This window comes from Clinocottus analis, unplaced genomic scaffold (genome assembly GCF_023055335.1).
Source record: "Clinocottus analis isolate CAN_PGR_092001 unplaced genomic scaffold, fCliAna1.0.p SCAF_8, whole genome shotgun sequence".
In the NCBI taxonomy this organism is placed as follows: Eukaryota; Metazoa; Chordata; class Actinopteri; order Perciformes; family Cottidae; genus Clinocottus; species Clinocottus analis.
In genome coordinates, this window is record NW_027176240.1 from 18170653 (window position 1) to 18184750 (window position 14098).

The 14098-nt window shown below is 38.7% G+C and overlaps 1 protein-coding gene across 4 annotated transcripts in view; it reads left to right on the plus strand.

The window, feature by feature from the left end:
* The window catches only part of LOC137779631 (cilia- and flagella-associated protein 46), a 54992-nt gene extending 44383 nt beyond the window's left edge, over positions 1–10609 (plus strand). For all 4 annotated transcript variants that reach the window (XM_068567698.1, XM_068567701.1, XM_068567700.1 and 1 more), the window contains exons 52-60: positions 3565–3644; positions 4021–4081; positions 4213–4245; positions 4554–4656; positions 4812–4924; positions 8389–8470; positions 9843–9979; positions 10107–10187; positions 10402–10609. In XM_068567698.1, the coding sequence (XP_068423799.1) occupies positions 3565–3644; positions 4021–4081; positions 4213–4245; positions 4554–4656; positions 4812–4924; positions 8389–8470; positions 9843–9979; positions 10107–10187; positions 10402–10514 (803 nt within the window). In that variant the 3' untranslated portion in view covers positions 10515–10609. The remainder of the gene's footprint in view (positions 1–3564; positions 3645–4020; positions 4082–4212; positions 4246–4553; positions 4657–4811; positions 4925–8388; positions 8471–9842; positions 9980–10106; positions 10188–10401) is intronic.
* Positions 10610–14098: the final 3489 nt, after the last annotated feature.

Below are 14098 nucleotides of genomic sequence, written 5' to 3' on the forward strand. Positions count from 1 at the left end.
AGTGTGTCGCATTTCTGGGAACCCACAACATAATAACTAAACACCAGTTCTAACAAAAGCCTAAATGTTTCACTATTGTTGCCCAACACTGTGATTGCAACACAAGGCAGACGAGGAACAAGTGCAGTTGTATTATTAGAGAGAACTGTTCTGAGCATCAACATGCAGAACGCTGTAGAATCTGCTGGTCACACATAAACCTTGGAACGGTGCAGTTCACTAGTGAAGCCAGTATGACTGTTCATGAATGAACTGTTTTTTGTTATGGAAGGATAGGGTCTGAAAATATATTTTAGAATGCAATTTAATTAATATTATCCATACGTTGTGTCCTTCTCCTGTCTCTCGGGTTTTTATTTTAGAGGTCTCCTATGAGCAAAACAGTTGTTTTTTAGCAATGATGTTACAAACCTCTTGGGAACTATGCATATTAATATTTAGAATAGAAAAGGGAGTAGAAAGATCACTGAATCTAATGCTGCAGACTTCTTTCCCTTTTTAAAGGTTGAATAATTTGCATAACTTGAGTGAATGTTCAAAGGTTACTGTTAAACCTGTGTGTGTGTGTGTGTGTGTGTGTGTGTGTGCGTGCGTGCGTGCGTGCATGCGTGCGTGCGTGCGTGTGTGTGTGTGTGTGTGTGTGTGCGCGCACGCACGCACGTGCGTGTGTCACTTGGCAATTGTATCCGCCACTGGAAGGAAACTACAAGATCACGTGTTTCCGACATCTATCAATGCCTGGATCAAATACATGGTGATGATCGGACCAGAAATAAAGTGATATTTTTCTGTACTACCATTACCATAATTTTGACATCTATATTTTACCATTGTGTCAATAAGATAAAGTGCCTGAAATCACTTTTAATAAGGGCCATTTAGTATTCCGTGCAGTTCTTTAATGACGTATGCACACAATAAATTAGCACACACAATAAAAAGACTGCCTTCAGGTAGGAAATGTTTGCCTTGTGTATGAACGCATGTCCTCAAATGTGACTACGTCTGAGGGTAATTGACTGATTTAAACTACACAGACTTTATTGTTGGTTCTTTTTAAACGTGTGATTAGTGATGCTATCTTATTCAGTCTGACAATAGAGAGGAAAGATGTGTAGGCAACACAGAACACAGTTATTTAATTTTTAAAAAGTAAATGAATGGGTATAGAAAGTGAGAGAAAAAACACTATTTATATATATATATATATATATATATATTAACATTTAACATATATATATATATATATATTTATTAATATATATATATATATATTAATGTATTAATGGTGAAAATTAGTACAAACTGTACCCTTTGTCAAATGTCAAGTGTACCGCTGCACAGTGGTTCTATGTGGCTGACTTACTACCGGGCTTCACAGGCTGTAAAACCATCCGGATAAAGCTTCAGACAAAAGCAGACTGAAAGTTTGCCCTGAGCTTGGCGTTAAATGCCGACACTAGTAAATATTTCCCCATTGACACCCTTGCTGAAAAGGTTTCGCAAGGCTCTCTTTCCTTTTTTAGAAATGTCAAGGTCAGGGAAGGATTGAGATAACTCAGAATCTTCATAAAAAAATAATATTTACAGAGCTCTTTTAAAAATCAAATCAAATTCCTCCTATGTTAAATTGCTGGAAACTGCATTCAGCAAATTGTCTTCCTTCCCTCTACTGCCCTATTGGGACGCACCAATCTGATAAAAAATGGTGGTTCAACACAAGTTTCTGTGTGCCTTCCAACAAAGATGCCTGTAACATCAAGAAACGGACACGTCCTCTTGGTGTCCCTCACTTTGACCAGGGGTGTAATTTTCACTTTCAAGCAAAACCTGACTTGTTTGGACTCCTTTAGGGACATCTGGGACAAGGACCTCAAGATCACTGTCACATCAGCAATGGGAACAGTAGATTGTGTTCAGTTCATTTCATCTACACAAGAGTAGCCAGGATGTACCCTGACCAAACTGACATCTGCAACAGATAAACAATCCCCCACTACCAACATGTATATGTTCGTATGTGTTGGTTCATACCCACAATTATGAGGCCTGCAATATGTATACTCTGGTAAAACAGTAGGACAGACCCCCTGACAGGCCTTTTATAAATTCCTTTAACGCACCCAAAAACCACACCAAACAAGTTATTGCATTCACCACTACCTTTCTCCCCCTACTCTCCTTAAACGGACACCTCCCTTTCCACCTAACTCATAATAGATGGATCCATGACATACTGCAGGCTTGAGAGGATTAGGTTCTACAGAGAGGTTCCCTCAAGATCTTCAATAAAAACCTGAACAGCCTTTTATTAAAAACACATTGACACCCTCGCTATAGAGGAATAAATCATTTTCACCATTATTATTTATTTCACTGTGAATAAGACTCTTGGGTAGGCAGGTGGGGAGAAGGGGCTGACCTTCGAGAGGGGAAGGGACGAGCTAAAGTGGGTGAGAGTGATGTGTAGTGGGGATGGCAATGGATGAACACAGAGCACTGTTGACACCGCTGGTAATTAAGTGTGGCTTCAGCCACATGGGGTCAGAGACACACTTCATGTTCTCCTGCGGGCTTATTATTATTATTACGAAAAACTTTGGACCGTATCTCCTCCCGCGGCGTTGCCAGCACATGCGTCAAAACACATGGGACTTGCATCGGGAATCGTGAGCTATGACTTTTCTAAGAGATTTGACCGGCCGTTTTCCCGAAAATTGACTTTAATGGGGTTTCGCCGTGAAGAGAGCAAAGAATCATCTTTGTGCCCAAAGTGACTCACCATAATTTCACATAGAGAAATGATTTAAAGTTTAAAACGTTGACAAAAGTTTGGAGTTCATTTGACTAATTAGACATTTTTTAATAGCCAGCACAGTGTTCATGTAATTATTGTTCAAGTTCAGGAAAAATGTTCAGACAATTTCAGAGTTCACAATGGGTGTGTATGGCACGGAATGTTCGTCACTAGAGTGGAGCACCAATTGACAGAGTGAGAGGAAGCGACAGAAACTGGTAAAAAAATAAAAATAAACAATGTCCACTCTTCATACACCATTGTTGGATAGAAACGTAGGAAATTGTGGTACACATGCGTCATGGAATAAACGTTATACTTTTTTGTCAGCAAGCCTGAAAGCGACCTGAAGTCCGACCAAGTGCTCGATTGAAAATCACAGTTCAGTCTTAAGACGTTGGTTTCAGATTTCCATACTGTATGAATTGCGCTCTTTGGCAGCGAACAACATTTAATATCAACTTACAGCAGTTGTAGTCCCACTTTAAAAAAATGTTGTGAAATTTTCTCGTTGTATATGTTATTCATTTCTGTACAAAAACCAAAAGACTGAAATAGTGGTAAATTGATGAAGTGTTCCAACAACACTGTGGCACACATTTACAGAGGGGAATAGATATTACTGCCATGAGGAAACTTTTAGAACTGTTCTTCAGTAGCCAATAAATGTCACTGACTTTGCAGATAATTAGATTTTCAGTCCAAATGCTATGTGATCTGCTCCACACACAAGTGTATGTATTAATTCTGCTTCCTGTCTGTGGCAGTTGAAAGTGACAACAAAAAGGACACCAAAGGTGGCAAGAGAACTAAAGGGAAGAGAGATCAAAGCCAAGCCATCAAAGTGGTGAGTTTAGTAAATTAATCTGGGCCTGCCAGATACAGACGTCAATATTACTTTTACCTGCAGTCAGCACTGGCAATTATTTATTTCCTCTCGCCTCCCTTTTAAATGTGTTTTTTCAATCAATTACATAATGTGTTTTTCATAAAGATCCTATTTCATTCATCCTCTGTCATGCACCACTTCTCTTTTCTTCCACCAACCTCTTCTTTTTTACTTCTGTTTCTTCTGCTGCGTCTCCTCTGTCTGAAAGCCCACTCTCATATTGTCTCGCAACTGGTATTTACAGATGTACATGTGTACATTTTTGCACGTGCATACTGTAAACACTTTGTCTGTAACCACGACTGATTTAAACTGTAACAACTTCCATGCCCAGATGCCTGTGAACTGTGTGTTGCCTTCCAACACCTTCCCAGTGAACACACGTCACATAAAATGTATCCTTTTTTTAAAGTATTTAAGTATTACACCTCTTTCTGTTTTTGAAACTGGCTGTTTTAATTGTGTTTGTGACACATATTTACAGAAATGTTGTTGAGAGATTATTATTCTGAACATACCCCCACAGACATTGTTGACCCTCACGATGAAGGCTGCTTTGGTAAGAGAGATTACACTACATACCTCACATTACATATTTACACAATAAGTAAACTAGAATATTAACATGTATTGATAAATCCAAAGTGGTGGTTGCTGGGTTGTCCTCTTTGCACTGTATATGCAGCTGCGCATTGCCCAAGCTCGCTTTGCATGTCAGCACGTAGCCTCTCAAAGCACCCATCTCCCTTTTTACAATGTAGTATTTTATTCCCGTTCATTCTACTTTTGTGTTTGAGTCATACGTCAGCTCCCCTTTAGCATTGTTAGGAACCATCATGTTTTTCTGTTGTTATCCGTCTGTCACAGAAGGGACCAGTCTGAGCATGAAGATGAAGAAGATTTTGGAAACCTACAGCCAGCACTGTACCCATATGTGGGAGGGCTTCATGGGCAGCAGAGAAACGCCCAGGTCAGAATGCAATGAAGTGTGTTTTTGTGGGGTCTGTGCACCTAACATGAGGTTAGGTGCACAGGACCTCATCTTTGCAACGTCACAAACTGTGTTTGTGACGTTGCAAAGATGAGGTCATCTACACCGCTAACCTTCCTCCAATATGTATCAAGCCTGTCAGAGATGGAGCAGCTGCTGCACAGATCCAGTGCCTTCATTTACCTGGGGATGGAGCGCTTCATGGCAAACATCCCACCTGCGAAACTGGCAGCCTTCAATCTGTATGGTACTACACCCATCGTATATATCAAAGAATGCATGTTGTTTTTAATTTTAATGTTGGTATAATTAATGTGCAGTAAGCCAAACATATCCAAGTGTAATGGGTAATATCCTAAGAAAAAACTCAAAGTTTCTAAGATTAAAGTTGCAAATTTACAAGAAAAACTCTTATATTTTCTGATATTATGAAAAAAAACTGACATTCTCTGTTTTTCATTTCTTGTAAATTTGTGACTTTAATCTCAGATAACGCTTCACTATGCAAGTTTGGATCAACGTCATCACGCCACAGATGCCATGGGTGGCACGCTGTGTTGTATGTAGATCATGTGTTTGTGGATGTAGAAGGGATGACACTGTTGATGGAAGATGTTTTGCCTGTGTGAGGATTGGGGGAAAATATTGGGTCCTAATGTTTCATTGTGCAAAACTGCCCCTTGCAAAAGTTGCCCTGGGAAGAGGGCGCAAGCGTGCCTGTATTCCTTGACTGTGATTCTTCATGCAGTCACCGTTGGCTCTTATGGTATGTTCTCTCTTTCCTGTAGAAATGGAGTTAGCTCTTCAAAAATAGGAGGAAGTTCAGGGTCAGACGTGCCAATGTCAGCAGAGGGGACTAAATGTTGAGTGATACACGTCACAGAGAAAATATTACATTTTTTGCACTCATTTTAACTAAATCACAGTGTGTCTTTTTTGAGAGCCAACTTGCATACTTAATCAATCCACGGTCAAGGGTAAACTCCCTCCCACTGTGCAACGCTGATCTTCATGTCCACGGCCTCCCCCATAAAGAATGACACACCCATTCCAATAGAAAGAATTGACTGGCTGACTGTGTTCCTCTCCTTCACACTCATCTCAGGAGATAGACGATAGATGATATATAAACTCTGCTCTGAGTGAAAACAAAAACAAAAAGATTTCCCTTGATGTTACTAAGATTTCCCACTATCACTGCAAGCTAATATAAAAGATCAATATAAATGTTACAGTGTCATATAAACAGAGGACAATGACAGAGAACCAATCTGTCATCAAATGTCTTGAGCATCTGATGCCGTCGTTACTTTCCCACTTCTATGTAATCATATTGCTTTTTGAGCTTCCTAACGCCTTTCAAATGGTGTATTGGGAGAAAAATAGGTGTCAAAATACTGTAATGACTGTATGACTGACATTTGGAGCAGAGCTGTTTGCCGATTATGTAAGCAGTGACTGGAGCAGTGGGCATAATCTCTTCAAACCCATCAATCTTTCATTCCCTGTGTGGTTATAAATAGACACAACCCTGTTAGGCAGTGGAAAAGTCAATGAGTTTTCACTATTGCATCCCTGCTACAGTTTAACATTCTTCTTTAACATTCACTCATCTTAAAATCTTTCGATTCCTTTTTATTTTCTTCATGTAGCATTTCAAGCGAATATTTGCTGAATCATTTCAAGTCACTGTTGCCTCAGTCAAATAGCAGCTGGAGAGAAATAAAACTCAAACCTACAATGTTTTAGTTTTAAAAGACTAGCTGGCCGTCGTGATTTATTTACAGGCCGGGGGAGGAAGGGCGGCAAGAAGACTCCAAACCCGTCTACCTCTTCTTGAACATTAGAGGAGGCCTTTCCCCTCCCACAGTTCTTATTAGATAAGAAATAACCTTCCCTAAATGACCTTCCAGTTCTTTACACCTTCAAAAACATTTCACACAAACAATATGGCTCCAGCTTGACGGCTTTCTTCGCCGGCACACAACAAGTGGGTGGGCGTTGGGTGGACTTAGAGCGATCGACAGTGTCAGGCCTCAGGCTAGACATATGCGTCTCCTGCTAGCCCACCACTATAGTGCTGCTAACTATAGTGCTGCTAACTATAGTGTGACTGACACCATGGTCTGAATTCAAGCTGTTCCCTCCCAACAAAACTGGGCCGCTCCAACTTAATTAGCCATCAGGATGAGAAGAGCCGACAGCAGATTTGGGTTTCTCCGAGAAAAAAAAAGTGTCACGCAGCTTGTGCGGCACCATCTGCACTCATATCACATGTGCGCGATTGTGCATCGCTCTATCTTTGTCTTGTTTGAGTAATGATATTATACTTCTTAACACGGCTCTTAGGGGGACAACGCTTGACGTCTGTTTCCCTGCTGTGACTCTTGCTCGAAGGCTCACATCAGAGGGGACTGATGTTGTGGCCCCAGGCTGCCGGATAGCAGCAGGGACAGACACAGCCGTTGTTGTATAGAAAGCTAGTCTGAACAGCCGCGAGGCACTGCCCGTCCTCGCTGTAATAGATGGCACGACGACCTCGCTGGCCCACACACCTGGTGTCCGATACGAGCGCCAGTTCTCTCGCTCCTATAGGTCCGGTCCATGCGCTCGTACAGTAAAAGCTGATGTTGTGTTGTCATTTTTAGAACGACTGTGTTATATATATATATATATATATATATATATATATATATATATATATATATATATATATATATATATATATATATATATATATGTATATATATATATATATATATATATATATATATATATATATATATATATATATATATATATTCTCCTGCCTGTCTCCTTGCCTCATAGTAAGTCCAGGAAAATATGGAAACCAGAAGCAGCAGAAAAGACTGAATGCTCCCATTGTTGTTCATAATAATTGGAGCGACCGTGGGGCAGTGGTGAGCACGGGGTCTTCCTTCAATCAGAGGATTGGCGGTTCGATCCCTGGCCCTGCTAGCCAGCGTCCATGTGTCTTTGAGCAAGACACTTTAGCCTAAAATTGCTGCCGTAGCTGCGACTGCGGTGTATGAAAGTTAGATAGTCCTGATGTGGCACCTTGCTTGAGAGCTCCTCTCATCACTGTGTGAATGATTCTTATGTAAAGCGTCTTTGACTATTCAGTAAAGCACTATAAAACCAATCTATTAAGTTCAGTCATCTAACCTCCTATCTTTAATCCACTTTAAATCTTGAACACAATTGTTCTGTTCAACACAGAGAGGAAAGAGAACAAAATGACACACAGAGACGATATATTGAACCATTGCCCTAGTGTGTGTTGGCTTCATGTGCAATGACGAGTGTGTGCAGCATATTGTCTAAACTACTAACCACTAACAGTTAAACCTGTCCTTATAGTGTAGAATTCTCACACTCTCACAGTTTTTTTTAATTCCCACTTTGTTTTAACAGGTGTTTTGAAAACTGTCAATACTTAAATTATCCTCATGTTGTTTTAATAAACATTTTAGAACATAATCCTTTCATCAGCATTACAATTCTTAGGATTCTTAGAAATTCTCCTCTAGGGAGAAAAAAATAATCGTGCAACAGATGTTAGTTTGCAAGTAGTGCTGGACTTTAGCGATACATAAACAGAATCATCACTATTATAATTATGAAAAGCACCTTATTATTATTAATATGAATGATAATATTAAAAATAATGATGATGTTTTCCCTCCTCAGACTGTCGCATGGCTCTGCTCTTTGACCTGACTCAGAACAGTGCCAGTGTTCTCCGCCAGTCAAACCTCGACATCTTCAAGAGGTAACAGAATAGCTCGGTCAACTGAAGCTAAAAAAAAGAACCTTTCTCTCCACTTATATCTGTCGTCCTTTTTATATTTCTTTGTTTCACTGGATGACAATTCATGGTCTTTTGACTTTAACAGTATTTTCAGCTTTTTGTTTGGTGGTAGTTTCTAGAAACAGGGCTTCCTATGTCTTTCTTCGTCTCTCATAATCTCACTCAAGGGGACACATCTTATAGTGATCATGTCTGTCTGCTTGTAATTAATCACTTTGATGTTTATTACAGGTTTTATTTCTTCTTTTTGGTAGCACTTTATGATAACTACACACAATTTTGTAAGTGTAAACACTTACCTCATCATTTATAAAGCATCATTATTCCAGCATTAACACTCATTAGTAACTCATTAGTATGCAATAACAAAACAAGTTATACATATTTATTCTTGATTAATAAGCTTGAATGTTAGGCCGTTCATGGTTATGTTTTCATACTTTATATATGTTGGATTCCCCATTTGTAAATTAAGTAATATATATTGCAAACCAATGAAGTAATCCATATTGCAAACCATGTATTAAGGACTTATAGATGATGCACTAATAGTTAACATGTGCTTCTTGTTATAAGACTGCAATTCAGGTAGTTACTAGTCGTTAGTTAGGTATTGGTAAAGTATTTTGTGTGACCCCATCTAAAGGGAGGACTATTTATCCTTTACAAAGCATTAATTAATGACATAAAAAGGCCAACGGTACCTCAAAGGTAACAAAAGTCTCAGTTATCTTCTCAACAGAAAAGGGAACTCGACACAACACAAAGTGATAAAGAACATCCATACGATGGTGATGATGACCGTCAGTTGTGCGAGTATCTTTCATTGTTTGCTTTTTCATAGTTTCTTTTTTTCTACAATTTTCATGCCGTCTCCCATCTAATTGACATTTTCATATTCATGGCATGAATATAAAGTAATACAATTAGGTTTCTGTGTTGACAAAACGCAATACAGCTTTGCCTAACAACCAAAGGTGCTCTCCCCATGCACATTGTCCTCCTGCTTCCGTCACTTGCGGCTATGAAGCTGCTCTAGCCTTAGGTACACAAAGTCCTGCTGCTGCATCTCGCTGACTTATTTTTGGCAGTTTGTCATAAGCTTCGGGGAGACCACATCGTACATTGAGAGGAAATTACTCAGGATCAGGTGGCCAGGCAGAAGCAGAAGGGTTTACCACAAGGCCAAGTATTATGGATATACTTTTTTTTTTTTTTACATTGAATTAATTGAGTTTTTAATATTTTTAGAACATCAAAAATTGTATCGAGGAGTTATTTGAACACGACTGATCATTATAAGTTGTTAACCCTGTATTTCTCTCCTCTCCAGGGCAGCCCAGTTGGACCTGGAGGAACCCCTGGAGACCACTTTGTTACTGAGTCTGGCCGGTGTCGGCTGTATTGTCCTCAACCAATGGAACAGCAGCCTTCAACAGAACACACGCAATATGTTCAATGTGCTCGACAGTAGGTTTTGGCCTTCACTATATTCCTCATCACTTTATTATCAACCTCATTGTATTTTAACCTCCTTCAATATTGGCGTCACCTTCCTAGCAGTTACAGTATTGTGTGTCACCATGTGTTCATGCAGAACTACTGAGGGTCAAGCAGACATCTGGCCAGGCCGTCCACGCCCTGAGGAGAGGGGACTGTAAGGACACAGGATCGTATGGTACTGTTTATCCGACTCGCATCCTCATTCAGCCTCACATTCGCATTTCTGTTCAGTGTAAATAAGTCCAAGTGTCTTTTACGTTTATTTTTATTTTGATGGCTGCATCGCAGACACCCACACATCTCTCTTTTCTTCATGTAAGGCTTTTTTCTTTGTGAATTCAAATAACCATCAGATAAAGTTATGGCTTCCTTTGGCTTGTTCTCCGCAGATCAAGTGCTCCGCGATGACTCGAAGGAGGATGATGCACGCCACAAAACGCCTCTCGCGCCAGCGGCCTTCAACTGCATCATATACGGCCTCCCAAACTTAATTGTCACGTAACACGCTGTAAATCCTCGATTCTATTTAAGCTAATCCTACTGTAACATGAGGAGGGATAAATATTTCATTAAAGGTGACCCTTGATTCTTCACTTCTATGTTTTCCATCGTCATTTCATGAGAATACTGATTTTCATACCTGATGTTTTTAATGTTGTTACTTTACTCAGCAGACGTACGGCAAAATATGCATCCACGTTATAAAGCCAGAGCGCGCAGTGCTGTGGAAGAGAGTAGCTTCCAGAGAAATTACCAATGTACTGGTGCTTTTGCCCTGACAACGTGTTACTTTTAGAATACACTGAGTGTTGAAAGGGTGCTGTCCACCTCAGCCACCATGACTACCAATGTGCCACCAAACGAAACACGAGAAATGAGCTAAGGTCTAAGTAAACTCTCTGAGAGGACCAGCATTCTGAATGCTGTCACAGAACAGAAATCCTACAATAGGAGGGAAGAGAACCCAGAGGCTCACAGCCAGGTACGCTGGTCCCGTTATTGCTTGTAATGTCTATTTACTTATTCATGGAAACTTCCATTTCTTCGTGTGTGAGGCTCTCACTGGTAGTATTTAGAGCTCTGTCTTGACCCGTCATGTGAAACGCTCAATTGAACTATTTAAAGCATTGACCCCACAACAGAGGGGGCACTCACTGTGTCACACTGCGTGAACATGAAAACCACTAGAGCTCTCTCTCTGGTGGACTTCAGTTGACATAAGCTGGATTCCTCCTTTTCATGAAAATGAGGCTCAAATTAAATATAATTGTGTTTGCTCATTTCAATAGAGAATGCCCTTATCAGACATTCAATGGTCGCTTAATCCGTATACGCGATTGTCTTGTTTCACTGAATGTTAATTTAGTCCATTTCTAAATGTTAAATAAATGCATCCCATGAGGGGTAAACCTAAGGTGTTCTTACGGGACCTGTGCAGTCTGAGGTTTTATGAGTGGAAGTCATCGTCAACGTTTCAATTTTTTCTTACTCAATAGATTTGGGACTTTTACCGGAATTAGCATTGAGGGATTCTGCTCTGACTGTCACACACAAAGCCACAGGTGTGCAGGCCATAGTAGAACTAAAGGAACAGATCAGCCTTCAGGGAAATACCCTCATATTTATATGTATTTAATGTAAAACCATGGGCTCTTAAAGGTGCAGTAAGTAGAATCACTGTAGTGGTAAACTATGATGGTGTGTTGTCACAGTTCAGACCATCGCTTTGAGTCAAACACTTTTGAAGACAAGACAATGAAGGTGATGCAGGAAAGCAAAATGTGGACACTCCAAAGCTCCACTGTAACACATACTGTTCCCACTTCAGAAGATTTTAATTTGCTACAATTTAGAGGTATAACATTTAGTTAAATGTTTTATATTGAATAAGATACAAACATCATTCTAACTTCCAAACCTTGATTATCTCAGGCAGAACTAACTCCATACTAAAAGCTTTGTGTTGATTTTAAGTAGGGAATCACATGTTTATTTATACAAACATAAATGAGGAAAAACTTTTTTTTTTTGACATTTTTTCAAATCAAACGCAACGGCGAAGACTTTTAACAGAATTGTATGCGTCGGAGTACTTTTTTGCAGCAGTTTTTAGCTCTCACTTGAGTAGCTGCAACTTTTTACTCACAAATAAATGATTTGGCGGACTGCACAGCGAGCTGTCTGACGAGAGTCTGATTTGTCCTTTTTTTAATCTGATTGCCCATCTTTACTAACACTTATATCCTAAATTATGTGTTTTTTCAACAAACTATACTATCTGTGAATTTATTTTTTTCTATAGCATTTCTTTTCCTATACTACAATGGCTTTTTTTTATGAAATACTGTACGATGACCTTTTGTACATATTTTGATGGCATACTATAAAATAACTTAATAAGACATTTTCATTATTTATTTTTTGGAACGCTATACTTGTTTTTAAAGGATATTCATGCTGCATTATTTTGATGTACTATAACTTTATATTTTTAAGAAGATTTGTTTATATTGATACTAGCATTTCTGTCATACTATGACGTTTTTTATAATATTTTCATGGCATATACGTGACTTTTTTGGACATATTATGATTTCTTTATCTTTTATGATGACAACCTGTATCATCACATTTTAATGTCACATTGTACTTCGATGTTTATGGCATACTGTAGAGTTATATTCTTTCTGATATCTTCATAGCACAATATTCTATGATATTTTTATGATATGATTCTGGCAGACTTTCAATTACATTTGTATAGTTCCTTTAATATGCGATAATACTGTGCCTTACATTTGTACTTTTACACATGCATGATTGTTTTTCTCGCACCGACTTTTCTATGGCGGACTATATAATTACTTTTTTGTATAACAGACTGTATCATGATTTATAATAACTTTTATATTATTACATTTTTTGCCCTTTTTGTTATGCTTTTTAATAATATTTGTCTTCATGGATTCAAGTGATTTTAACAATTTTTATGACATATTGTACTATATAGACTTTTTCATTCAATTTTTGTAAGGCATAGTAAATGTAGAATTATATTTCTTTGCACATTTTTATGTCATACTTTTTGTTGTTTTTATGCAATGATATATCATTAATTTTTGTATTTTTTTCATGCATACTATAGAATGATATTTTCGTGGTATAACTTTTCTCACTGAAACAATTAGCAAGTATGTTAGGTTTGTTTGTTTGTGTTTCCTTTGCTTCTCTTAGGTCTTCTTTCGAAGACGGCTGGGTGGTTCCTGACCTGTGGTTCTCCAGCTCCTCCTCCAGCGTTTTAAATTACATTACAGCTCCACATATAAAAATAATGTCACTGTTTTCAGATCCACCCCTCCTCACCTTGATTTCCCATCTCCATCCACTCTATTACCAGTAGTTTCTCTCAGAACCAACCAAGAAAACCAATCAGCTCCTTAAATTGGCTGTAATTTCCGCTTCAGGTATTCTGAGACGTTCTCAGAAAGTGTAGGTCACACTGAAAGGATGCCTGGATGTCCATGTCTATTTCAGACCATAGACTCTAATTTCAGGATTTTTTAAGAAGTTCATTACAAAGCCAAAGAGGCCAGTGAATTTGAAATATCTTGACAACTTCAATATGCATTGACATTAACCACAATGCAGTTGGTCATGAGATAACATATATGCTCCCTCAGAGCTTCTGCATAACGTTCCTCTTCTTTCAGATGTTGTCCAGTGAGGCCTCATATCTAAACGTGTGACAAAGAAAATGCCACACAACAACACTACACTTTTATAGATCTATCATCATACAGTGTGTCGAATTGCTTAACGTTTATGAATTAAATAACAATGATGTGCAGGATTTGGACAAACCCAAGGACTCCTTCCTAATTGACTGTGGAAACATCGGCCCACCAGCAACTGTCTACTCTATGAAGCACCAAACAAATAAAGTCTTCAGAATTTGAGTTGCATTCATTTAGAGTTGAACCATGTTGCAACAAAAAAAAAAGTGGATGCTTGCATTTATTCATTTGTTCTGTTTGAAATACAAGCTTGTATACAAGTGTGTTTTTACATAACAACAAAAAATCATAG